This window comes from Sceloporus undulatus, chromosome 4 (genome assembly GCF_019175285.1).
Source record: "Sceloporus undulatus isolate JIND9_A2432 ecotype Alabama chromosome 4, SceUnd_v1.1, whole genome shotgun sequence".
Classification (NCBI taxonomy): Eukaryota; Metazoa; Chordata; class Lepidosauria; order Squamata; family Phrynosomatidae; genus Sceloporus; species Sceloporus undulatus.
In genome coordinates this window covers 94,923,574-94,950,327 of record NC_056525.1, presented here as the reverse complement: position 1 = coordinate 94,950,327, position 26,754 = coordinate 94,923,574, and the positions used below count along the sequence as shown (strand labels likewise).

Sequence of the window (26,754 nt, the reverse complement as noted above, 5' to 3'; positions counted from 1 at the left end):
CAATTACAACACAAAAACTGGAAAACTCAAACAGCTAACATGAAATTTGACATGACTAATTAGATCAATGTCTTTTCAGGATTATACAAACTCTAAGGTTGCAAACACACAGAGAGTGTTGGGTGACGATAATACTTGTGAAATGGCAACAGAACTGAAAATCGGAGTACTTGACTGTTAGTGTTTAAGACAAACTGCAGATATTCCAGTACAAGATGTACAGATTACAAGATGTTTGTCTCACCTGATCACTCAGAGCTTATCAATACTTTGCTGTGACTTAAATGTCATAATATATGTAATGTTATGTTCTGAATGAAAATTCTAGAAGAAAAGAGTTTTTCTAGAGAGTGCTAGGTGGTACTGAAATAATAATAACAAACCAAAATGACTGTCAAATGTGAATATAGGTACTGTAATGTCATCAAACTAGTACAAAATTCAAAATTTATACAGTGGACCCTTGTTATACGCTGGGGTTTGGTTCCAAGATCCCCTGTGTATAACAAAATCCATGTATGCTCAAGTCCCATTAAATATAATGACATAGCAAAATGGTGTCCTTTATAAAAAAATGGAAAATCAAGGTTTGATATTTGAAATTTATACTTTTTTGCAATATTTTCAAACCGTGTATGCTTGAATCCATGTATAAAAAAATCCGTGTATAAGAAGGGCCGGCTGCACTTCAGTTTGAAAATGTTTTGAAATAGGGTGAGGGGGCTATCCTATTCAAGATCCCTGAGCCAACATATCTGGGGCCCATTTTAACTGAGGAATTCTGAGAGCTGTATTTATTATTATTTATTTATGGTATTTATACCCTGCCCCTCAGCCCGAAAGGCTCTCAGAGCAGCTTACAATTATTGTTATTTTTAATTAGACAATTCCCTGCCCTCAGTCTTACAATCTAAAGAGACATGACACAAAAGAAGAAGGGAATGGTGGTGGGGAAGTGGATCAGGTCCAGCAGTTCTTCTTTTCTCTGTAGTCCCCAAAGGCAACTTTTCCAAGTTCTGCGTAGCACTTAGGTATTTTCTCAGCAGCCAGGATATTAAAGTCCATGCATGCTAAATTCAAGATGTTTGATTCACAAAATCTTGCATTTTTGTTTGCAGTCTCAATTTATTTATCTGTTTCAGCTTGCATGACCACTCCCTCTGAATGATGAAATCCAGATAAAAAGATTTTAGATTAAAACAACAACAACAACAGCAGCAACAACAACATAGCAATGCCCAAAGCCCCAGAAAACTGATATTTCAAGGTATAAATGCAAATCTGAGAACATTTGGATTTTTAAAAGTCCATGTTTGTTAAGTAATGCTTAAATGTGGGTAATAGTTTGTTGGTGGTCCTCAGTTGTATTTCGGTGTTTTATAAATTTCTCTTGAATACCTCAAAGATGTGTGCAACTGAACTGAAATTCTGTTTATTGTATATGCCTGAAAAATCCATGAAGGTTAACATTGCAAACCTGAGTTAAAACAAGATAACAGAATATACCACAGGCAGAAACTATGCAAGTCAGAAAAATAAAGGTTTAGTGCTCTTAGATATTTGTCTAAACCTTTGCCTAGGATTGTAGAGGAAGGGACTGAATTTTCAAACTCGTTTATCAGTTGAGAGCTACTGATGACAATAGCATATTCTTCTTGATATTAGCCATTAGTTCTCCATTATTTGCCATTGCATGATCTTCTATGTCTGTGGTTTGTCTCTGATATTTATTGCCGGATGCTTACTTCCTTGAACATGGAAATTGACACATGCCCTGACATAACAGGCAATCACAAAATAAATAGAAGCATATGGTTTTGTGGACCTATTCGACCCCCCCCCCACACACACACAAAAGCATGAGTTAAATTTCACATAGTCACAAGAACACAACAGGTCCCTATCTACAGTTTAACATAGTTAATCTTGACTCTTAATCAATAGTCTATTCACTCTTTATTTTCTATGCATACATGATGATTCCGCACAAGGCATTTTCTTGGTACAGAATACATATTTTTCTACCTAAAACATGATGAAAAGCTGGGGTCCAGATTTTATGCGCTGCTAAGAACTCATTCCACCAAGTTCCAGTAATGTATATAAAACAGTATATACTAAGTAAAAAAAAAAAAAGTAATGACTAGAAACAGTGAATTGGCTACAATATCTAAATAGTATGCCATCCTGATAATAAAGATGTTTAAGGCATTCTAGTAACATCTAAATCCAGTTTAAGAAAAAGTTATAGCTTGCATCTCTCATATTTTTCCTTGAACGGAATTTTTTTTTACTCACTTCTGTTTTCACTCAGCTCTCCCAGGCTTTTATTTTCAATTCCCTCACCCTTTCGTATTTTCAGCATGTATCATTTCTCCTTGGTATATAGAAAGGACGGTGTCTATGCACAGTGTTTAGCTCTTGATGAAGTACTGTGTGCCTTTATTGAGAAAAGATTAGGTTATTAGAGATAAAACAGATGTAGAACAATGTAATAATCTTTGGCTAGGATCCACAATGCACCTCCATGCAAGCATTCATGGAGTTCCACTTCATCAACATTGGGAAGTTAGAAACGTTACTATTTGAACTAAAACTTCCAGTATCATCCTAATCTAATTACGTGCTGCAAGGCCCGTAGTACAGAACATACTCCTACCTTGCCATTGTCTCAACACCAACACTGAAAAATAACAGAGCTGCACAATGATATGGTTTTGGGGGCAGGTGGGTAAAATAATGGCTTTCCTCTCCCAGCAAGAATTCTGTCCCATCCAAATGAATGTTGTAAATTACTGCAGTGCTGGAAATTTTGAGACTAAAGGAAAATTTATTTGGATAGGCAAAATTTTTATGGAGGGGACAATGCCCTAATTTTGTCCCCTGGAGCTGCATCTCTGGTGAGGAGAGGTACCTCTTTTTATGTTCATTTAACTTTGCCATGTTGGTGCTGATATTAAAGTTTTTCTCTTCTTTTTACAAGGCAACATTTAGCATGTCATGCAGCTAGGTTTTTTTTTAAAAAAAACTCTCTGAAACAATTCCCCGAGGATAAAATTAGTCCAATTGGCAATAGTGGAAGTTTTGTCACTCTTTTTTTGGACACAGTTTGGTGGAGAATAAACATTCTGGAAATGCATACTTCAGCTTTTCCTATTCAAACATAGTAGGTCCAGTCTGAATCAGTCCTCTACATATTTACCTAAGAGTAAAAAGAAAAGAAAAAAGGATAAAGATTAGCCACATACTACAGCATTCCCTTCACATTAGTAAATAATAATAACAATAATAAAAAACCCACACTTTTTTTTTTACCTGAGGGAACACCTCTAGGAATCTCTAGTTCCTTTAGTGCACTTTCATAAGGCACTAAAGACAGATCTCTTCTGGTGGGCTTTCCCATCGGATTTGGTATAGAGATGATGATTAAGACCCCCCTCTCTAAGTATGATGGCATATGAATTGATGTTTGGAGATTTTAAGGAACTAATAGGGATGTATAATTCAGTATTAGTATTTTATTGACTGTTCAATTGCATTGTATTATTTTAATTATGTAATCCTGCTTCGATCCTTGGAAGAGGCGGGACATATAAATAATTAATAATAAAAAAAGATTGATGGAAACTGACCAGAGTTGCACTTGAAGACCTACAAATGCCTAGAGAAAGTCTCCTTTCTAGGAATCTCCAGGAATTCAGTAGAGGATGATCACAGAGTCAAGCTGGAGGATGTAAAAATTCCTAGAGAGAACACATTGATCAAATTTGTGAATAATCACACCCACAAAAGTCAATGCTGCAAATGTGGAGGTCTGACTGTACATGGTGTAGTGGTTTGAGTGCTGGACTACAGCTCTGGAGATCAGGGTTTGATTCTCTGTTTGAGCATAAAAACCCACTGGGTGACCTTGGGCAAGTCACATTCAGCCTCTGAGGATGGCAATGGCAAACCTCCTCTGAAGAACCTTTTCAAGAAAATCCTACGATAGGTTTGCTTTACGGTGGTCTAAGTAAAAATGACTTGGGAGGCACACAACAACAAAAGTCTTCAATGTAACAGTTTGTAACTTGGTGTAAGCAGATATGACTCAAACAATTGCATACCACTACCTCTGTGTTTTCTGCTGCCTACTCTTCTTCCATTTCCCTTGTAATTAACTGTAAACTGTAAACTCCATGGGAAAAGGCTCTGCTCTCTCAGGGACACTCGCGTCGCGTGTAGACTAGTGCTATATAATACTACTACAGAGTAAAAATGGCTTACAATCCATTCTGCATAGTTCTTGTTTCAAAGTGGCCAGGGAACAGGGAATCCTGCTTTGGGTTATAAGATCTTTCTGTGATCCACCATGGGTCTGTGTCCTTGGTGCAAGCCTATTGTATGGCATGAAAGCACTTATGGAATCCAGCATTAAAATTTATATAGGAGAATGATTCTTTCAAAATCTTTTGCAGTGAGAACAAAGATGATTGTAACACCCTTTTTAAAAAGGTGCAGTTCTGCAGATACTTACCTTAGACCACTGGACTCAGCAATGTTTATTTCTGAGCAACCATATTAAGGATTGTACAGGAAAGGTTTCAATTTAGTCAGCAAGAAGACTACATTTTTTTCACGTCTTAAATATGTCTTCCCTTTGAGAAGGGCAAAGTTCTAATTCCAGTTATGTTTTGTCTATAAAAGAGCACACTACGCATACACATTCATATTTAACATTCACATTTACAAATATAATGCATTTATAAATGGCTATATAGCGTTTAAGCTTTCCATATTCTGCAGACATTCTATTTATCCCTTCAAAATGCTGTCAGTTTAGTTTCAGGCCCATCTGAGTGAGCCGTTGAAGAAAATGTTTTTCTACCTCCACTCCCACCCTACCCCCAATCCTCTCCCTAAGGTTTCCTTTATAATAATAATTTTTTAAAACTGGCCAAATTTTATCAGACCTATACATAAGATTTGAAATGCAGGTCCCTTGGCTGACTATGTGTAGCATACTGCCATCTGGTGGTCTGCCAGAAATCTTAAAACATGATAAATTATGACATCTTAAGAATTCAATACAGTACATTATTGTCTGATAGAATGCAGTCTTCACTTATCACCACTTGACTTCTGCTCATGCAGATGTTTCTGATCGCTGACCCAATTTCTGAACTAGTTTTAACCTCATTTAAAAATGCAATTTTGCAGAGGAATGTAATATTAAAAAATTGAGATGGTAATCCTCTTCCCCGGAAAGAATATTCATTTTATTAATACACAATCATCTGTCAAATATTGTGTGCTTTGCATTTTTATGTAGTGGTTGCCAATACTGGGTACGGCTTTTAAAACCTTACATAGGTTTGCAGTTATAGTAAAAGTAGGTGCCACAGAAAGGTTATGCCTAGAATACACTAAGTAATGGCCATGGCCTTCATAATATAATGGGAGTGATTTCATGACTTGAATTTAATTGGATGATTTGAATTTATACAGAACTAAAGATGCCTGTCAACTTTGGATTAACAAGACTAACTGCGGACACTGTATCTGTAATTAATGCAGTTATTAATTCTGCTTCTACTTGATCAAAAGTTTTCTTAGCTAAAATCATAACCTAATCCAAAGTTCATAATGACATACATTCCACACATCAAAGGCCCACCCCTGGATTCACAAATGCTCCCCTCTCTATATGTATCCAAGTAGGTTCACTATTAGTTTCCCTCTCTTTATATAGGTTTTCTTTCCTTAGATGATCTCTAGATTCTTTGTACTATGATGATATAATGCTGCCTATTTAGATATCTAAATGTTGTTATGTGCCTTCAAGTAATTTCTTGTTTAGTGACCCTAATCACAGTTTGTTTGTTTTTAAGAACTATTCAAAGGGGTTTGCCTTTGCCTCCCTCTGGTGCTGAGAGAGTGTGGCTTGCCTATGGTCACCCAGTGGTTTTCCGCAGCTGAGCAGCAATTCGAACCTAGTTCCCCAGAATCTTAGTCCAATGTACAGACCATTATAGCACACTGACTCTCAGATATCTTAATATATTTAGGCAATTGGGTTAATATGGTTAATATACATGTAGCAATCATGTCCAAAAAGCACTTTGAAAACTATGGTTTGGCTTGGTGAAAACCAAAGTGCAGATACAATGCTAGATTATGTATTTCTGATGCGTTTTCCAGGCAATACTTTCACCCAGAGCAGCTTCTTTCTTGAAATAAAATAAGCTTTAAGAGAATGCTCACATGGCGGTGACCACTATAACTCATTGGGACATTTGTGCTAGCCCCCTGAAATCTGTGTTTTGTGTTTGTGGTTCAAGTTGTAGTGCCCAGTTTCAAGTTGAAATTCCCAAGTATCTATGTGGGGAGGAAAGAGGCAATGTTGCTGTATTTTGGGCCGAAATTCTAAACAGAAATCACTCACTAGGAGCAAAGGAAGAGAGAGCCAGCCATGACTCAAAATCTGAGATGTGTTTTTGGTTCTGCTTCATACCAAAGAGTTGAAATTCTAAAGGGGACCTTTCCTGGAAGGGAAAAGAAAATAAAATAAAAAGAGTGGTGGTGGCGATAACTCATTGATACATGGTGATAAATACCAATAAAATTTTTGACAGATTCATTTTTCATTGGACAGTTTCAAGTTGAAATTCCTAGGAGGAAAAAAAAGGAATTCTATAACTCATTGAGACATTGTGGTACACTAGGGGTGGGCAAAGTCTATGGATCCAGGGGCCACACAGAGTGAAAAGAAGAAGAAACAACCAAACTAGGAAGCAGCTGGATGTCCCTGACTGGTTTTAAAAAATGGAATTAAAATGGTATAGCCTATGATGTATTTTAAACATGAATTAGGGGAGGCTTTCAGAAGAGGCAATTTGCCTGGTGGGATAGACAGCCACAAACACAGGGTTGAATACTGTGGTAGATGCTTTAGAATTTGACAGTGTATTGTATTGGTGGGTCTTGCCCAAGTTCCCCATTTGGGCAGTTTCAAGTCCAAACTTGTTTTAAGCTTTTGAGTGACCTGTTGGGTCCATTGGCTGTAAAGAAATATCGATTGATTTAAAAATTAATACAAGAGAGGTTCCTTCGGTACACAGCTTATGAATGGTAGTATCTTCTGACTTCCCCTCCCTTTAGAAGCTACCAGATCTGTGAGACCTCTCTGTGGTTATACGCTGAGAAAAATTTCTGTCAGTGACCAGAAACATACATAACATTCCAAATGTGGTTGCACCAAACATTTATCCTGATAGCATTTATTTTATTTCTGATCCCTCTCATGGTATTCTGGATTTCAGAGTTGGCTGAATATTTTCACTGTAGTCAGGTATGAGCAAGCATGCTCTAGGTGTCATTTTATGATTAGAGACACAAGTTCAAATGTTCACTCTTCTCTGAAGATCATGGGAAGAGCCTGGGCTGATCACTTCTCAGTCTAAGCTATCTCAAATGGTTGTCATTATGAGGATAAATAAGATACACTGTCTTGAGCTGCTGGAGGAGAAACAGGATTTTCTCATACACACACACACACAAGTTTTGTGTGTGTAACATCCAAAATCAAAGATGCAGACCTGCAAGTCTTTGTGACTTCAAGTGTGCCTTTTGTTTCTTCTGCAAGATTATTTTTAACTATCTTCGCCTGATGAACCAGTGAACGTTGAAAGCTAGTGCATTTTTGAGCCACTTCTGGTTGGCCTAATAAAGGTATTTAGCTATTCCTTCAATTTTTGAAAGAAAGTTGGCAATTCTTGCAGGAAAGTGGAGGAATGTATGACTCTGGGGTACATGCCTTTATCAATATGTCTGGGTGGCATTATGTCTGCACAAGGCTATTGAGTTCATTTGTTTAAAGATTAATGTTAAAAGATTTGAGTATTCTGATGTTTTCCTCTTCTTTCACAGCAGTCCCATTTTGGCTACAGTCCTGTCAGCACTCACAACTTGAGCTTGCTATTAGTTTTCATCCATCTTTCATCCTGAGAATGCAATCTAGCTAGCACAGCTTACAAAACCAACAGTGAAACAAATCACTTTATAAACCTCATTCTTCTTAAACACAGAGAGTGTCACAGATGTATATAAACAGAGCTTAGGTAACATTGACTTTGAATCCTAAAGCTAATTGGAAATCTCAGCCAGTGCAAAGGGTCACTTAAAAAAAGAAAAAGGAAAGGAAATCAGTGTATTGTTGACCTGAGGAGGTCAACCGTCTTTTAAACAATCTCCTAGGAGCTTTATCTAGTCTCATAAGGACTGTACAAAAGTTGAGAAATACAGTACTTACATGTGTTTATACAGACACTCCACCCCCAACTATAGGTAGGATTTGACTTTCAAGTGGTTACACACTGTTGATTCAATTTGCTATGTATTGGAGCTGAAGCAGTGCAGTGGCTTTCCTGAAACAAGCTGTGTGACATTGCATATTTTGGTAGTCATGGTAAGTCAAATAAACTTTAGGTAGCCCTTCCAGGCGCAGGAATTTTCAGGGTTGACTCTTTCTGAATCAACCCTATGTGTACAGAAGTATAAAAATGGTTACAATCTATGAGGCTTAGAAATGGAGGCAGTTGTTGTCATATAAACACTTCATTATGATCAAGCTCTAGTGAAACCAACTGGAATTTCTTACAATTACTGTACATGAGCACAGAACTGAGACTTAATCAGATACTTATTTCTATAAGAAACTTTTATTGAAGTGTGAAACAGATGATAATTCATGAAAATTTAGATTTTAAACTCTAGGTGCTTAAGGTGTTTAATTCAGCTATGACTCAATGATGAATTGAAGTTTTTGTGCCTCCTACTTCACTTGCATGAATTTAGAAATCATGCATTCAAAAACTGAAATAAAGGAACAGTTACTTTTCCTTAGGACCATGATATTCCCTTTAACTTTCATTTTTCATTTAACTTCAGGAAATTCTTTTAGTAGGTTTTATGGCAAAATTTAAAAGCAATGTCTGAAAATAGGATAGAAATCCAACATTTCCTGTTTATTTCAACACTATTTCTTTTCAGATATATCCATGCACAATGTGCTGTGCCTTCCAACATACATGTCATCCAATGGTACTGTTACTCTTCTCACAAAATATGCAATTCCTGGCCAGAAGAGTCCCATACTCTTGCTGTTTATGGTTCTTTCAGGTTCCCTGCTTTGGAACAATTTGCTTTTCATCAGGTCTTCAGAAATGCAGTACTGAAGTTCCTCAAATACTGGTATTTATTCTGTTTTGCCTAAGATCTGCTGCTCCTTAGATAATTTTGCTCAATATAGATATATTGTTCATTTGTCTAACTGGACAAAATAATTTGTTCATTGGTAATCAACCACAAAGATATGAACAGCCTAGGCCTGAAGCAGACAGGCCAAAAGTGTTGGCTTCAGGCTGCATTGGGGGCATGACATTTACACAATGCATGCCCTGAATTCGTCCGGAAGCCCAGCTGAGCCTGCCCCAACCAGGAAGAACCATCACAAAAAGGAGAGTCAAAAAGTCACTCCTTGCCAGTGGCCAGGTTGAGGACTGTGGTGGTGGCCATGATTGGGACTGGGTGTGTGCAGTTGCCTCGGTCCCAGTGCAATTGGCGTGGCCGCAGACCGCTCTTTCAGGTCCATCTGCAAGCCATAGGTTTTCCAATTTACGGAGTTGTCACAAACTTGTTTGAACTTTCTGGACAATACTCCCCTCTCATTGACAGTCACTACCTCCTGCTAATTCCCCAGCAGCAAACAAATGAGTGGTCAGAAAGACAGCCTTTCTACAGATGGATGGCTTGTACTTGCAGCTTAATTATGATATCATTACCTCTGTTTAAATATCCATCTAAATACCCTGTGTATTTAGATTTGCATATTGCTCTGCAGTTTCTGCCCCATTGTGTCAGGGCAGAGAGAAGGGAAACAGGACTATTCCCATCGGAGACAGCACCTGCCACTGGTTCTTCCTAGCCATAATGCACTACAGTCACTTCTTCATTCCTGCTATAACTATGATAACTGATGCCTGAGCTTGCTTGCTTTCATCCTCCCTCTCTCTTTTTCCTTAGGTATGTGTTATATCTATGACAATTAAGGTCATAGACTTGTCCTATTATTGTTATCTGTTAGTTGCTCAATGGATCCTTTTGTCTGAGTACAACTTCTTTAAATAAATGAATAAAAGTTTCTGAAACCCTGCAGCGCTAAAATAATTGAAAAATTCATAAATTCTTAAGTAAAAATATATTTCTCTTCCCCAACCTTGTGCCATCGCAATGTATTATACTAGAATACTAATCATCCCCAGCTAGCACCAAGATAAGAGAGGGTTGTATTAGGCTAACACCACTAAGAGGTAAAATATATTTTCTAGTTGGCAACATGGTTAGGTTAGCTGTTTTAAGGATGGATTTTGATGGTTTAGTTTCAAAGATTTACTTTCAGAACAAGGGAAAAGTGAAAGGATACCAAATGACTATTGACAGTGGCAAAGGTTACTACTCTTTACAACTGTTTTTTTCAGTTTAATAAAGAGTGAATTTGTTTCATGCTCATTTGCCTCTTCCAAATATTCAAAAGCATTGGTCCAAAAAATGTCTTACGGTCTTGATTGTTCTCTTCAGTGGGGTGGGACAACAGATTTTTAAATGGTAGAACTGTGTTCAATGTTTTCATATCAGTCTTTAACCTCTGAACAAAAGTGTTCAAACAGGTAAAGCAAATACAAAGGAACACCAGTGCTTTACTGTGGTGAAATCTTAGATATGGTTTGGATATTGCATATTCTGTATTAAAGATCACAGACTAAATAAGTTACTTCCAGTATTAAAAAAATCCATGGGATTTTTCATGTTCAACAGTTGTGGCACTTCATTACTTTTCCTGAAACTTAATATACTTAGAAGTGTTAAGTATTATTACTTTTATTGTAACCTAATAACCACAGACTTATTAAGAATATGCTACTTTCTAGAGCACAATAATTCACTAAGCTCTTACAAAGAGCAATAGAAAATACAACATCATACAAAAAAAAATACAGATATGCCTACTATGTACTATACTACTTGCAGTACATTAATATTACTTTGTGCCTCATCTTCACTTTCTAATCCTGTATATTTCCCTGGAGAAGGACATATGTCTTCATTTGGGATTCCTTTAGCTTTCCCTTTTTTTATGCAAGAGTCCATGGTACTGATCTTTTCTTTCTCCTCAAAAGGCAAACTACTGGAGTGATCTCTGTTTTCCAATGCAAACTGTAGACAGCTGTAAAATCTAAACAATAAACAAATAAATAAAGAAGATGGATTAGTAATTCTTCAAGACTTCATAGACATTCATGGCCTGAAACACATGGGTCTCCTGCCACTTTGGGGGGGGGGGGGGGGGAGCAGGACATGAAGACAACACATGCAACCGGATCTGGAGTGGCCTCAGCCTGCTCCAATCATGACTCCCTTGTCTTTAGTTCTCTTGGTCTTGTAAATTTGGAAGCTACAGTTTTAGAACAGGAGCTACAGAGCAAATTAATGAAATCCCATGGCTTGTTTGTGATGCAAATAAGTATCTGTAGACAACTTAAAAGATCTTTTCTGATGCCATTGTCATAGTGATCATGTAAAAAATATAATGACAACACAAAAGCATTACTATATACTAATACCAATACTAATATTTATGGGGTTACTGTCATGAATATGGAGAAGCAGAAGAAGTTTGATGAAAAATTATTGACTTGTTCAAAAAATGGCTCCTTAGGCCTAAATTCTAAACTTCATTCTTTGATCACTTCTGGCAAAAAGAGACAGAACAATATATATTAAAAGCTGACATCACAGCAAACCAATTTTAGCCTATCCAGTAGCTCACTCCTAATAACTCATTGTGATGGAGTCACTGGGCAAACTTGGTTTTCTGGCAGCCAATTGTGGCAGTTCAGGCTGACTGTGACGGTGGGGCTGCAGGGGAAGGCGTACATATAAAAGACAGGAATGAATGACTGTAAGTGGGAATTTAAGAGAGTTGAAGAGAACTGAGTTGAGGGAAGGTTTGAGTTCAGGGGAGGTCCTTGAATGACAGTTCTAGGGAGAGGGTCAGACAGGGAATCTGACTGGGCCTAGAAAACATCAGAGAAATATTCTGACAAGCCAGTAGGGAAACTAGAGAAAGAGACAAAGACGATTATCGGACCAGCACTTACCGTTGGGTAAGCGCTGGTAAATCACCTCTAAAATGTTGAGGAAGCGTGTGTGTATGAAAGCCTGTTGCACTTGCTAAAGGTCAGAGGATTGTCGATTCCCCTCCAACGTCACTGAATCATTCATCTGATAATCTTCAAAGGATCTCAAATGATATTCAGTAAAGTCAATGGTTATTTGTTATAACAGAAGCCTCTGCCTGAGTGAATTCTAAACCATATAGGCAAAGACAAACACAGTACCTGACATATTAAACTTATAAGAGGAAGACACTTGTAATCCTAGCCCTTATACATTTAGGGAAAGTGTATAAAGAGTGCACTCTGGACAGATGTAACTGACAAGGGGCCTTCTATAAGTGAGAGGTAAAAGGTAACCTCAAGGCACAGAAAGGAGGTTGTGTCACACTCATCTATGTATTTTTTCACGTGATGTATATAATATTCAGTTAACAAAATGGATGGATGGACGGACAGACAGATAGTTCAACACACCTGTCAATTCTTCTCCTGTTTTCTTCCATCTTCTGATTAGCAACTTGAACAACAAAATCAACATATTCTTCACTGACCATCAGCTTTCCTTTCTGGCTTAGTGGAACTTCCAAGCAATGGGTACTCCGCACAGCCTACAGCAATGCAAAACCAGTGCTCTCAATGTTTCCAGCTTCACTGGGTCTTAAGTGTAAAAAATGCTACATCTTGGCCAAATTCAAGCATAAAAACATAACTATGGGGTGCTGGGGGGCATATTTGAATGGTGCTAACTATTTTATCACAATGACCAATGCAACACTATTTAAATAACACATGATTATTTCACATAGCCTCCATCAAAATAACTCAGGGGAGGGACTACTATATGGTCATCTCTCGGAATGGTTGGGTCTACTGCTGCACTCAAGACTTGGGGGGGAAATATCACCTGGAGGCTTCTTGTCATAGATAGAAGCTTCTTCAATCTGTTCACTAAAATACCTTTCTATGGCTGCATCGACACTGCAGAAATAATCCAGGTTGACATCACTTTAATTGTCATGAAATATTCAGCTTTCTCTATCAGATAGCTCTGGTGCCACAATGAACTCCAGTACCCAGAATTCCTTATCACACTGACCATGGAGTTAAAATGATGCCAACCTGTATTATTTCTGCAGTGCAAATATAACTTTAGGCAGATCACATTCATATGCTCTGCTTGCCTCCTCCCAACACTCTTCGACATTTTGGTGAGGGCCATAACTTTCTACTACAGGACTGTAGAGTCTCTGCCCTTGGTGCTGCTGGAATTCAGCTTTCCCTTCATGGTAGTATAAGTACAGTGGGCTCTTGGTATCTGCTGGAGTTTGGTTCCAGGACCTCCCTAACCCCATGGATATCAAAATCTGTGGATGCTCAAGTCCCATTATATACAATAGGGTAGTAAGATGGTGTCCCTTATATAAAATGGCAAAATCAAGGTTTGCTTTTGGGATTTTTTTAAAAAAAATATATTTACAGTTGTCCCTCCATATTCACTAGGGTTAGGGGAACAAGACCCCCGTGAATATGGAAAAACTGCAAATAACAAAAACACTGTTTTTACCTGAGAGGACACCTCTCTAGGAATCTCTAGATCCTGCAGTGCAACTCTGTAGTCAATGTCCAACATACACTGACCATAGAATGGCACTGGAGTAGCTATAAATGGTCTTTCAGTGCAACTTTTAGTTAAAGTTGACTACAGAGTTGCACTGGAGGACCTAGACAGTCTTAGAGAGAACATATTAATGAAATCCTTGTATAATCAAATCCGCAAATATCAAAGCCGCAAATAGCGAGGGATGACTGTATATATTTTAGGATGTGGATGGTTGAATCCGTGGATGCAGAATATGTGGCTATGAAGGGTCGACTGCAGTTTAACAGCATCTGGAAACCCACAGCTGCCCTAAGCAAGTTCACCTGGGTACTGCACCCAAGGTCAATTTGATATTTGTGTTACCTCTGCTCAAATAAGTGCTGCTGCCATCATAACACAATCACATATACGTTATCCTCATGTTCGTACCAACACTGCCTATTAATATTCCAACTGCATAGTGAGCCCAGAAGCAGTTTTGCATTTTTCTAAAGCAAAGTCAAAAACCAGAACATACCATCATGATTTTTCCTTTTCGGCCAACAGTTATACCAGAGTTCCTGAATCCGGCTTCTATAGCCACTGTGTGCTGTAAAGATAAGAGCAGACAGTGAAAATAAGTGACACACTTCATTGAGATTCTATGGTAGGCTAAGGATGTACTGAAAAAGATTTGCAACAATGAAAAGAAGTGCTCTATCAACCACTAAATGGTTTTAGAAATATAGATAATTCCAATGCCTTGCTACATTATACCGAAATATAAAGTCAGCTCTGTTTTGCATTATTCTAAAATGTTTCAGCAGAAGGAAGTACTTCAAATAGTATGTAGCTATAAATGCTTGTAATTTAATTTCAATAGCAGTGTGTTGAAAAGCAGTATGAAAATACATTCTGAGTAAGGAAAATTATATTAAGGTTCCATGCATGAAAGAGCTTGAATCTTTTTTCCTAAGCAGCAGAACCATTATGCCATACTAAAGGCTAATTCTGAAGAAACTTGGAGCTGTAAAAAAAGCAACTTGCCATATAGCATGGACAGAGCTACCACTGGGGGTAGAGAGGGCGAGTGTAATATGACATCTCCACTAAGAACTTCTCCAGACTGTGACAGTATGACATATATATCAGCAAAAATTGAGGAAGAAATTAAAAAACACAACATTTCATTATTGATGCAGAAAAAGAAGAAAGGAACAGAAGTGCATTAGCCCAAAAAGGTATATGGTCACAGTCATAATTGAATGAAAGGTAGCAACTGAAGAGCAGTGGCTACATCAATCAATGCCTGTGAAAGAAAACCATTAGCTACAAAGTACTGTGCTTATTTCTAAAATTCACTTTCTGATTACAACCAAACCATAATTTCACTTATGAATATCACATCTGTTCAAATAATGCAAATCTCATTTTTCCACAGTCATATTTTCTTAGTTATGAAGCACACAGCACTTCAGGGAATGCTCCTATGTGTGAAAACTAAATCAGGCGCCAACTGTTACTTATGTAGTAAGTATGGAATTCAAGTACAACACTTTACCAGAAGTTGTGCATCTTGCAGTTCTTGACACTGCACATGAAGTACAAAAGGCTCAAATTTGAATACGGCATCATCTTTAGCTTTCTGCAAGGCTGTAAGCTGGAAGATGCATAACATGTTAATATCAATGCTACATCTATGAAAAATAATAACAAAAACATCAAGCTTTTACATAGCATATATGAACAACAGAAACTGATTCAGCCTGCTAATTAAAATACTTATTTCTACATATTGTAATACTCAGATACTCTGCTTGGTTCATTCTTTTCTGTATAACATATTAAGGTTTAACTTCCCAAAGGTTGTACATAGATGACTATGTTTCAGAAAATTGAGGGTAGCATTATATGGGTGCAATTGTCCCATTCGTTTTTGTATTTTCATCAAAAGTTTATCTAGTTTTATAATCTCCTCATGTAGTTCCAATGACTAAAACAATACATTGAATTAGATTAACAGCATTAATAAATAAACAAGATATGATTAAATGGGGAAAGGATTGGGAAGCAGTGAAAGTCTATTTAACAGCTGCTTAGCAACGGGAAGTATAAAAATATCTTTTTTATGGGCACAAAATAATTTTTGATGTATTGGAGAAAATTCTATGAATAAGTCTAATATATATTAGATTGGTAATTGGATGATATATGATACTGCTATTATGTTGGAAGAATGTAAACTTTGTAAATAAAATAGTAAAAAAAACTGGTGGAATATGATATAGTAGCTAAATTAATGAAAAAAATAATTTATATTCCAACAATATCACAAGTACCAAGAGCCAAAGATGTATTTTAAGAAATCTGGATCCTTTTATTCAATATATTATTGAGCATCCTGAAGAAGAACTTACTGAATTTAGATAGGCTTTCTGAAGTGACCCTTGACTTTACCTTGAGAATTGTTAATACATTAATTCATCTGAATGAATTAAGAATAATGGAAATAATGGAATATTAATTATTGTCATCTGCCACAATGAAATTGAAGATCTACCTTAACTCTCTTTTTGTACTAGTTATCTGGTTATTAATGCTTGTATGAATTATCAAAGTTAATATTGCCAATTATTGTATCTGCTCCTATGTTATTAAATATTTGTAATAGGAAGTATTAAACAAGTAACAGAAAAACACACTGACTAAATTATATACTGAATACTGCTGTACAAAAACTACTAACATTAATACAATGTAACAACAAAATGAGCATCCTTAAATATACAGTACTGTGTTCACCAAAGTTAATAAAGAAAATGCCCAGTGTCTTAATGGAGGGGGGGGGGAATAAAACAATACACTAAAAAACGCTGGAACCTGTTCTAAAGACATGACCAATGTATATTTTGTTGTAACACCCTTGATGCTCACTAGATAATCAAATATGTCTACTTCACCCTGATTATTCTAAATACACTTGTCCCTCCATATTTGCTAGGGTTAGGGGCACAAGACCCCCATGAATATGGAAAAAACACAAATAACAGCTTGAATATATATATATATATATATATATATATATATATATATATATATATACATACATACATATATATATATATTCAAAAACAAAACAAAACAAAACAAAATCCCCAAACTATTTAACTATGCCATTTTATTTAATTGGATTTGAACATCCACAAATTTTGGTATCCATGGTGGATACCAAACCCCAGTGGATACCAAAGGCCCAGTGTATTTACAAATGACAAACAGAAGAGGAACCAGTAAAAGTGATTCCTTTTCAGAAATGTTTTAATTCAGTATTACAATCCCACCCCACCCCCCTCTTGAGAGTGGAAGTAAATAGAAATCTAAAATAGGAGATTTCTGCTGTCAAATCTGGATCATGATTACTATCATGGCAGCATTAAGTAGATACTCAAACCCTTCAGAAGTCATTGCCTGTACACAGGTCTCTATTTCTCAGCATGTCCGAAATAATATGATCTTAATTTATGCATTGTATTCAACTACATGTATTAGCTGAGAGTGGTAGTTAATATGCAACAGATGATGGAGATTCAAATGATATCTCATTCCTTCAGTGTGCGGACACAAACAGTGACGCCACAGCCAGTGGCGTCACTAGGGATGCGTGAGGAGTGTGGACTGCGCCAGATGACACCCTAAGGAAGGGTGACACCACCTCCTCAAACACCTGCCATTTGGCAGAAGTGGGCCGTGGCATTCATCTGCTTTCCTTTAAAATGCTTGAAGAGATGGTAGGAGTGGGGTGAAGCTCAGTGAAAGAAGGAGAGGCCCCAGAATTTTTTTTAATTAAAATTTCAAAATTTTAAATTTTAATTTTAAAAAATGTATTTTTTGTAAATTCTTTTAAAATTTTCTTGAAAAACATCACATTTTAACTAAATCTTCACTATGTATATGTTAATACATTTAGGTTGTGCATATGATATTGTAATTTGAAGGTATGATTTTAATTTTGTTAGTTGTTTCTGTCACAACTATTAGCATTACATTCAGTGGTATATGGGAATTGTGATTTACGAGTAACATTAGTGCCAAAAAGCATTACTAAGGATTCTGTATGATGGCAAATGGGAAGAGGGCAGTGGGGTGTGTGTGACACCATGAGTTACCCCACCCGGTGACACTAACCCTAGGGATGCCACTGTGGACAGCAACAAACTTAGGAAGTGTTACAATTTAAAAGCATGCATTTAAATATTACATAGGAAACGAACATGCCTCAACCCATTGTTAAAGTGGACATGACAGTTTAACATTTCCCCCTATTATTGAAAAGCTACTATGAAATGACATCTATTCAGAAAATAAAAAAGGTTATAAAATACCATTTCCCCCACTATCATATAATTTGGAAGTCCTATCTCCTAACCTATGGAGCAGCCCTGTAAAGAGTAGCGAATTAAACAGCAAGAAATCCATCACTTTCAAAACTCTGTTGAGCCAGGGCAGGAGGCAGTAGATTGTTTGCCACTGTTTAAGCTGACAGACCATCACCCGCCACTTTTCAGTCCTACTGGAAAGAATGGGAAGAAATTTAACCATGCCATCAGGTGTAGTTATGGGACTTGATCCTGCAGTGTGCTACAGTAGGGGTGGGTTAGATCCAGAGCAACCCTGGCCATCAATACTATCACCCAAGAACACCCTAATCTAGCCCGGGTCTATATACACAGGGTCTTCCATGAGGACACCTGGGATTTGGGGGATGAATAGGGCACCCTACTGGTGGATGATTTTCTTGACAACTCTCAGCTTACTGCAATCTTATTCTTATTTACATGAATAACTAAAAGAAAACCATGCAGACTGCAATCCTGTACTAGCATCAACTGACTAGAAGACTTAACTCAGTGGGACTTGCCTTTGAGTAAAAATGCTTTTTGCACTGCAGACCAAGGCTATTAAAAAAAAAAAAACAGCTGACAAAAATAGCTTCCAAGAAACTATGAAACACCATACTTTCAAGTTAAGAACATTAAATCACTTACAACAGCTATGTCTCAAAAAACCAAATGGTTATATTCAACCCTTCAAAAAAAAAATATCAGCCAGATATTACAGTATATGGTATATTCAAATATCTTTCTTCATGCTTCTTCATTAAGATCTAAGGCTATAAATCAGAGTGGATTTTTTGAAGTATCAATTCTTTATTAGTCTCTTAAAATAAATATAACAAACTTAAGATTGATTAATGTATGCTTTTGAGTATTGTTCCAGACAAAATATTGTTACTGTGAGGGTGCCAGCATACAGTATTTGGAAATTTATTTTAATTACAGGATCCTCATACATCTTGCAGCATGTGTGTTTTTCAGCTTTCATCTCTTTTATCCCAGGGACATATATAAAATATAGTGATTGTATTCATTATTCTAAGGCACCGATCCAAAAATATATAGGGGAGAAAGGGTAGAAATCCCAGATGCAGGAAACCTTTCTTTCACACATTTGTCCCAGCCACAATGTCAGAAGAAAAAGAGACCAGCCTCAAGAGACAGGACAGTTTCAAAAGCAACTTTTCGGTATCAAAGCTGCTATGGCAGATACTTCAAAGAAAACTCTGGCTTTTCCTTCCTCCACACATGTTTATAGCTTCTTTGGCCTGTGGCCTAAGCCTACAGAGACCTACAAACCATGTTTCTTCAAAATGTGGATTTGAAATATGTGTTGTGATGGAAGAATATTGTTACCTTATATCATCTAGATCACTAATTTCCTGCAAAGGGCTCAGCTTTAATATTAAAATACAGAAAGTAATTTCCTATTATATCTTCAAAACACACACCGCAGCCCTTCTTCCATGAAAGTTAACTGCCAGATTCCCAGTGGATGAAGATCAGGCTCTCAATCAATAATTAGGAAAGCATAACTTTAGAAATGCAATTATATACTGGTGAGGGTAACCCAAGTCCTTTTTCAGATTTGAAAAATATCAATTTTTCATTAAAACAAAATATAGGGCGCCCTTCCCTTATTCGGGGATCCGTTCTGCCCCCCTGTAAGGTAACCTCTGCAGATGCTCAAGCCCCATTTAAAACAATGGGGCTCATGCACGCGCTGTAGCATGGTGCATGTGCTGCGGCCTCATGCGCCATTGCCTTTTAAGGCAAGTGGCTTTCAGCATAAGCTGAAAGCCACATAAAGCGCACCCATGTATGACGCAGGCACACTATAATAGTTATGCCATGTGGTCTTTGGTGGTGGTGGGAAATCAGATAAGGGGCTCATTCCCATTGGAGGAATGACTTGATTTCTGATCCGGCTTGGCTGCGTGTCAGAAATCGATCCCAAAAGGTCCCTCGTCCCCACTACAAACGGGACTTCTGGGAACAGTGAGACGGAGAGAAACAGGGGACTTCTGGGAACAAGAATGGAGAGAAACGGAGGACTCTGGCAAAGGCAAGGCAAACGGGAGATTTCTGGGAACACTGGGAGAGAGAGAAACAGGGGACTTCGGAGAGCAGAGAGGGAGAGAAACAGGACTTCTGGGGCATCCTGGGAAGGGAGAAACGGAGGACAATTTTTTTTAATTAAACTGAGCGCATATGTGATTGATTGCTTTAGCAACTACATGCCTTTGCAAGTAGTTGCAAAAGCGATCAATCAAACATGTGCTCAGTTTAATTTTTAAAAAAAAACAAGTACAAGGGCAGCACTGACAGGGGAAGAAATGGTGGATCTGTCATAAACTGAGGAAGGATGGTAAACACCCCTCTGCCATTTGTCCCTCCCCTCCTAACTGCTGCGACTCGCTTCAGGATCGATTCCTGTGAAAAGAACTGTAAAAAAACCCATTATCAAGTAACCCCGGGTTCTTTGTGTTTGCCCTGCTTCTTTTCTCCTGGAATCGATCCAATGAGGATCAGAAGCGGGTTCAAATGGGAACGAGAGTCGTTTGCCCTGAATCCTGTTTCGGAGCAAACTGCAATGGGAATGAGCCCATAGTGTTTTTTTAAGTGTGTGTGTGTGTGTGTGTGTGTGTGTGTATGACCATTTGTACAGGTATAAAATGCTCTATCTATGGATCTATAGGAATAATTGTGGTATAGTCTTCTTTCAAGTAGTTTCTGCCTTATGCTGACACTAAGGCAACCCTATCACAGGGTTTTCTGACATTGAGAGTGTGTGACCTGCCCAGTGTCACCCAGTGAATTTCTATGGCTGAGTGGGGAATTGAACCCTGGTATCTAGGGTTGTAGTTCAATGGCTCAAACCAATACGCCATGCTGTCTCTCATAAGAATGGCATCCTTAAGAAATCCTGTATTAATCAAGGAACAATTTCATTATCTGTATGATAGTATAATGCCAATGTTCATTATTCAAAACTTCTTACCGTAGCTTCGCAACACAACCACTGGGGTCCAACTCTGCAGAAATAACCCAGTTTGAGACTGCTTTAACTGACCTGGCTCAGTGCTAGGGAATTCTGGAAACTGTAGTTTATGAGTGGCACTAGAGTTCTCTGACAGAGAAGGCTAAATGTCTCTCAAAACTACAATTCCCAAGCATTGAGCCAGGACAGTTAAATCAGTCTCAAACGGGGTTATTTCTGCAGTGTGTTTTGGACCTAATACAAAATACTTGCTTTCCTAATTATGAACCAAACATAAAATCATTTTTTTTCCCTGAAGAACCTGAACAATTTCAGCATAAAACATTTCCACAGTGCAAGAATAGATGCAGCAACAATGAAATAAAATCTTGGGGGGGGGGGAGCACTAAATGAAAGAAATTAAGAGATAATAAAAGTTCTCATATTGTCAGTGTAACAGATTTATTAGGCAAATTTTTAAAAATCTGTGGCTATCATACTACATTTTATTGTAATGTTTCCTATAAGCAACCCAGAGCCTGCCCTCACCTGGTAGATACTGGAAGTAGCTACAATTTCTTGTCAACTAAGCCTTCAAAAGATTTTAAATTCCTTTCAAAGCATTCACCACTCCACAAAACTTCTTTTGCCACTACCACCACCTTCACCATGACAAGTCCAACTCTGCTGAGTTTTGGAATTATCGAAACTATACAAATAAACCAAATAAATTTTCCACTGCATGTAGAGTACTGTAATTCATACTGGTTCTTACCACATCTTCTATTGTACAAATTTGATGGGTCACCATAAGCCAGGTACAATTTCGCTTCTGTATCTCAAAGCCTGTGGTAGCCTAGAGGAGGGGAAACAGTTTTACCAGTCTCTGTAGACCAAACAACAACAACACAGCCAACACGGCACATGGGGTTTTCTTGGCAAGATTCAAGGTGAAAGAGTGTTACAGGTTTCCATGGCTAAACTTGGTCTCCAGAATTATAGTCCAACCTTCAAACCACAACAGCACTCTGGCTCTAAAAAATATTGGGCTGAACAGCCCTCATGAGGTTTGAAGGGAGGACTGTCTGTTGAAATATTAAGTTTGGAAGGGACACTCTTCTGGAAGGAAATACAGTTTAGGGGCAGGGAGTTGGGTTATGAAAGCCACTGAATTTAGGGATCAGCTGAAATCGCTGCTTCTCTGGATGTGTAGCATGGCCTCCCATGCATAATAAGGGACAGAAAATTAATCTTATTTCAAACAGCTGATAGTTTGAAAACTGGGGAGAGCTCCTGTGCCTTTATTGCTTGTGTAGAAGAGGGAACTTCAGCAGGTGCTGCTTGTCACCTGGTCCAGCTCCCATTTTCACTCTGGCAACCCAAGTCTCAGGGCATCTTTATCATTAACCATTTTATTATCCAGGGAGGGAAAATGCAGTCTAACAACATCTTTAACACCAATCAGCACTTGTCTTCATAGACTAGAGCCCACTTCTTCACTGGCTGACTTTGGGCAAGTCACACTCTCTCATCTTCAGAGGAAGGCTATAGCAACCCCCCTCTGAAGAAATATGCCAAGAAAAGCCCACAATAGGCTCACCTTAAGGTTGCCATAAGTCAGAAATGACTTGAAGGCACACAGCAACAGCAGCAACAAAAACCCTGGTCTTCATTGGCAGTCTCCCATCCAATTACTTAAGCAGGGCTGACCCCGCTTGGCTTCTAAGGTCAGATAGCATTTGGTGCCTTGAGGGGATTTAGGCAACTGGCATTGTTGTTGTTACTGTATGCCTTCAAGTCATTTCCAATTTATGGCGACCCTAAAGCCATTAGGCATTAACTTTTAATTTTTATTGTTTTAATATATTTTAGTATTTTTAATCATTTTATTTATTTATTTCAAAGATTTGTATACCACCTTTCTCCTACAATGGGATTCAAGGCAGGTTACAATAAATTAAACAGACAGAACAATTTGAAAGTAAGAAGTAAAAATGTTAATTACAAAAGTTTAAAAAATAATTTAAACACTATTGATATTAAAAGAATAAAAGGAAACGTGTTTCCGCCTTGTCACCAATTAGCCTCCTTCAGGGGCTATTACCAGAAGTTTCCGGAGTTGCAGTGTGCAGTCTCAGTCACTCTGAATATCAGAAGGATTACACACTGCAGAAATGATCCAGTTTGAGCCTCAGTGCTAGGGAATTCTGGGAATTGTAGTTTGTTGTAGCACCAGAGCTCTTTGACAGAGAAGGTTAAATGTCTCACAAAACTACAATTCCCAGTTTTCCATAGCACTGAGCCAGGGCAATTGAAGTAGTGTCAAACTGGATTATTACTGCAGTGTGTTTGGCCCTTTGTTGAGAGTGCAGACCACATCTCCAGAAATGTCTGGAAATAGCCCCTGATGATAAGGCCGAAATGCATTGGGCTTTTAAAGATAATAACGTTTTTGGACCATCACACAGCAGCTGAGACTTTGTTTCCTTCTACTCTCCTTCTATTAGCATACATGGCCTCATTCCTGCTACATAATATGTTGGAATAGTGGCAAGCTCTACACTTGAGTCATTATAAGGTTGATAACCATTATAGGGTTAAATGTAGAGTTCCTGAGTGTAGATGACTTTCACCTGTGTGTGTATAGCTCTAATTAAGTTTTCACCCTTAATAAGGCTGGCCTTGTAGTGAGCGCTCTCTCCTTTTTGCTCACTCTATCCCTAGCCTTTCTTTCTGTTGTATTAATAAATAATAAATATTTATTATATTTATGTATATAATAAATATGTATTATGCTTGTGTTACATAGCTTATATTAGTTGCTAGTTGTTATTATGTATGCCATTGTTATTATGCTTTATTTAGTATCATTTGTATATGTGGGTTTAATGTGATCTTGTTATACTGTTTTGTTACCCTTTTTAAGTATTTAGATAAAAACATTTTATAGTACTACTTTGTCCCTTTAGTCTCTTTTCAAACCCATTGTTAAAACATAATAAACCAGTTTTCAAACCGATCTGAACTGGTTTAAATGGCCCTTGTTCGCACTTGCGCCGAATTCCTGATGTGGTTTGCCAAGGAGGATACAGTGCTAAAACCATTTAAACCAGTTCTTCCAGATCCACGGCTTTCTCTGCTTCTTTTGAAACAAATTGATTCAGTGCAGGTGTGGACACCCTGCCTATTTGATTCGGTTCTTGTGGTGCAGTCGCCCCCATGAGGTGGCTCCATGTTCAATCGATCCGTTGCTGAATGTGAATGCAAAGTGGATTAAATTGAAACAGACTTCAGTGCTAACGTGCTTCATCGATTTGACTTTAAAAACCCGATTTATTCTGTAGTGGAAATGAAGCCATTTAAACATAAGCTACAGGGAGTTGTTTTAACATGTACTCTTGGGGTTTTCAGATTTGATTAATATGTCCTCTCTGGGAATATGTAGGTCCCCCAGCACAACTCTATGGTCAACTTTAACTAAAAAGTTGCATTAGAGATTCCTAGAGAGGACACTCCACTAGGCCTTTGTAGCTCCTCCAGCGCAATACTGTACTCAGGTCAATGTCTGGCAGATGACGACCATAGAGTTGCCCTGGAGGACCCAGAGATTCCTAGAGAGGCGTCCCCTCAGGTAAAACCATGGCGTTTGTATGGCGCGGAGTGTTTCAGGGCTGCCTCACCTCGGCGTTAAGGGGGCGTGGCTGCTGCTCCAGGACGACCACGCGCCCCGAGCACGAGCTGGTGGTGCAGAAGCTTTCGTGGCCGTTGAGGAGCCGCACCAGGCCCTCGATAGGCTCGTCCACGCTGCCCTTGCGGCTCCCATCCGCGCGAGACAGGCGCTGCTCCTTCCAGTGCTTGAAATCGGCCATCGGGGAAGCCGCGCCCCCTTCTCCATCTCCACCAGGAACCCTCTCGCCGCCATTTTGTTGCAACGGCGGCTTAGTTGGGACAAACTTCAACAAAACCACGGAGCTTATCGCTGCTTTACACTCTTCCAACGGGGCTAGGTCGCTTTAAATGCGGTCCCTGCCTCCTATTGCATTGTGGGGGTTGTAGTTCACTGAGCCTTAAGAGCTCCATGGCTGAATATTCTAAACGCCCCTTTCTAAACTATAAGTCCCAGAATGCGACAGTAGACAAGGGCCCCATTTAAAGAATGTAAAGAGATAAACTCCGTCACATTTGAGGGGGCTTTCCATCCCATTCACACACGGTGCTTTTTCAAAAGGTCTTTCATGTGGGGAACCGGCTACCACACTGCAGGAATAATCCAGTTTGAGAACGCTTTAACTGCCCTTTCTCAGTGCTAGGGAATTCAAGGAATTCTAGTTTATTGTGGCAACACAGCTTTTTCTGACGGAGGAGGCTCAATGTCTCACAAAACTGCATTTCCCAGAATTCACTAGCCACTGAGCCAGGGCAGTTAAAGCAGTCTCAAACTGGGTGATTTCTGCAGTGTGTTTTGGACCTTAGTAGTGGGTTTGAGCATTGGACTACGATTTTGGAGACATGGGTTCGAGTCCCATGGGAACCCACTGGGTGACTTTCAATGAGTCACACTCTCTCAGCCTCATAAAACACCGCGATAGAGGAGCCATTAGTCAGAAAAGATTGAAGGCACACAACAACTGGCAGCTTTGGGTGCATCTACACTGTGAAAATAATGCAGTTTGACCCCCTGCTTGAGCTCCATGCGGTTTTGTAGTTTCACAAGAGCCTTTAATCTTTAGCCTTCTCAGGCTTTACCTCTGGGGATACAACAGCTCAGCCATTGGGTGCCCTTGGGCTACTCACACTCTCTCAGCCTCAAAGGAAGGCAATGGCAAAATCCCCTTATGAAGCAATCTGGCCAAGAAAAACCCACAATAGGGTTGCCAAAAGTAAAAAAAAAAAAAAACCTCCCAGAATTCCATAGCTTTGAGCCACTTGAAGGCACACAACAACAACCAGCCTAGAGCCAAGGCTTGCTATTCCGTGAACACTTTAAAAACAATCCCCATTTCAATACAGAGAACTCTTTCAGTAAAGAATAGAAACCATGGGGCTGCTCTGTAATAACAACAACAGCAATAATAATAATCCAAGTCAATGCACTCCTTTTATTCTTATAAGAGCAGTTTATTTTGATTCACACAAAACCATGCTTGGAAAGCATACAACAGAGCCGCCTGCGCCTGCAGTAGGATCCCCATTCGGGTATTGGAAGAACAAGCAGATGCTCATTGCGCAGGCGCATCGGTTTTAAGTTTTGATGGTAACTGAAGTTCTGTTGGAAGGCTGCAGTCCCGGCTTCTGCCGGTGGGGGGCGCCCCTGTGGCCGCCATGATAACTGTTGTTGGCATTCAGTTGCTGTCACTCAGGAGGAAGCCACACTTTAGAAGCAATGGTGCAGTTTGACCCCACTTCTAAGTGCTGTAGTAGCCTCAACCTATGGGGATCCTGGGATTTGTAGTTTAACAAGGTCTTCCCCCAGCAAAGTACCAGTGCCAGGGTTCTGTAGGATGGAGCCGTAGCAGTTGAAAGTGGGGTCAAACTGCATTACTATTTCTACAGTGTCGATGCACCAGGGTGACCAGACTCTCTCCT

The 26,754-nt window shown here is 38.7% G+C and overlaps 2 protein-coding genes across 5 annotated transcripts in view; one reads left to right on the top strand and one right to left on the bottom strand.

Annotated features, from left to right (window-relative positions):
- The window catches only part of ERICH3 (glutamate rich 3), a 238,763-nt gene that overhangs the window by 92,424 nt on the left and 119,585 nt on the right, over positions 1-26,754 (top strand). The window lies entirely within an intron of this gene.
- Positions 895-25,056, bottom strand: TYW3 (tRNA-yW synthesizing protein 3 homolog). 2 transcript variants are annotated; one of them, XR_006103581.1, is made up of 10 exons: positions 24,849-25,056; positions 21,944-22,024; positions 15,356-15,454; positions 14,333-14,404; positions 12,690-12,823; positions 4,517-11,272; positions 3,633-3,743; positions 3,143-3,202; positions 2,299-2,440; positions 895-1,160 (listed from the first exon to the last, which is right to left on the bottom strand). XR_006103581.1 is itself a non-coding variant. In XM_042464009.1 (6 exons), the coding sequence occupies exons 1-6, from the start codon at positions 25,035-25,037 to the stop codon at positions 11,053-11,055; spliced, it is 795 nt and encodes a 264-aa protein (XP_042319943.1). In that variant the 5' UTR covers positions 25,038-25,056; the 3' UTR covers positions 3,892-11,052. The 2 variants fall into 2 exon arrangements, 1 of the variants encoding a protein (XP_042319943.1); XM_042464009.1 differs by lacking the exons at positions 895-1,160; positions 2,299-2,440; positions 3,143-3,202; positions 3,633-3,743 and having other exon boundaries at positions 3,892-11,272.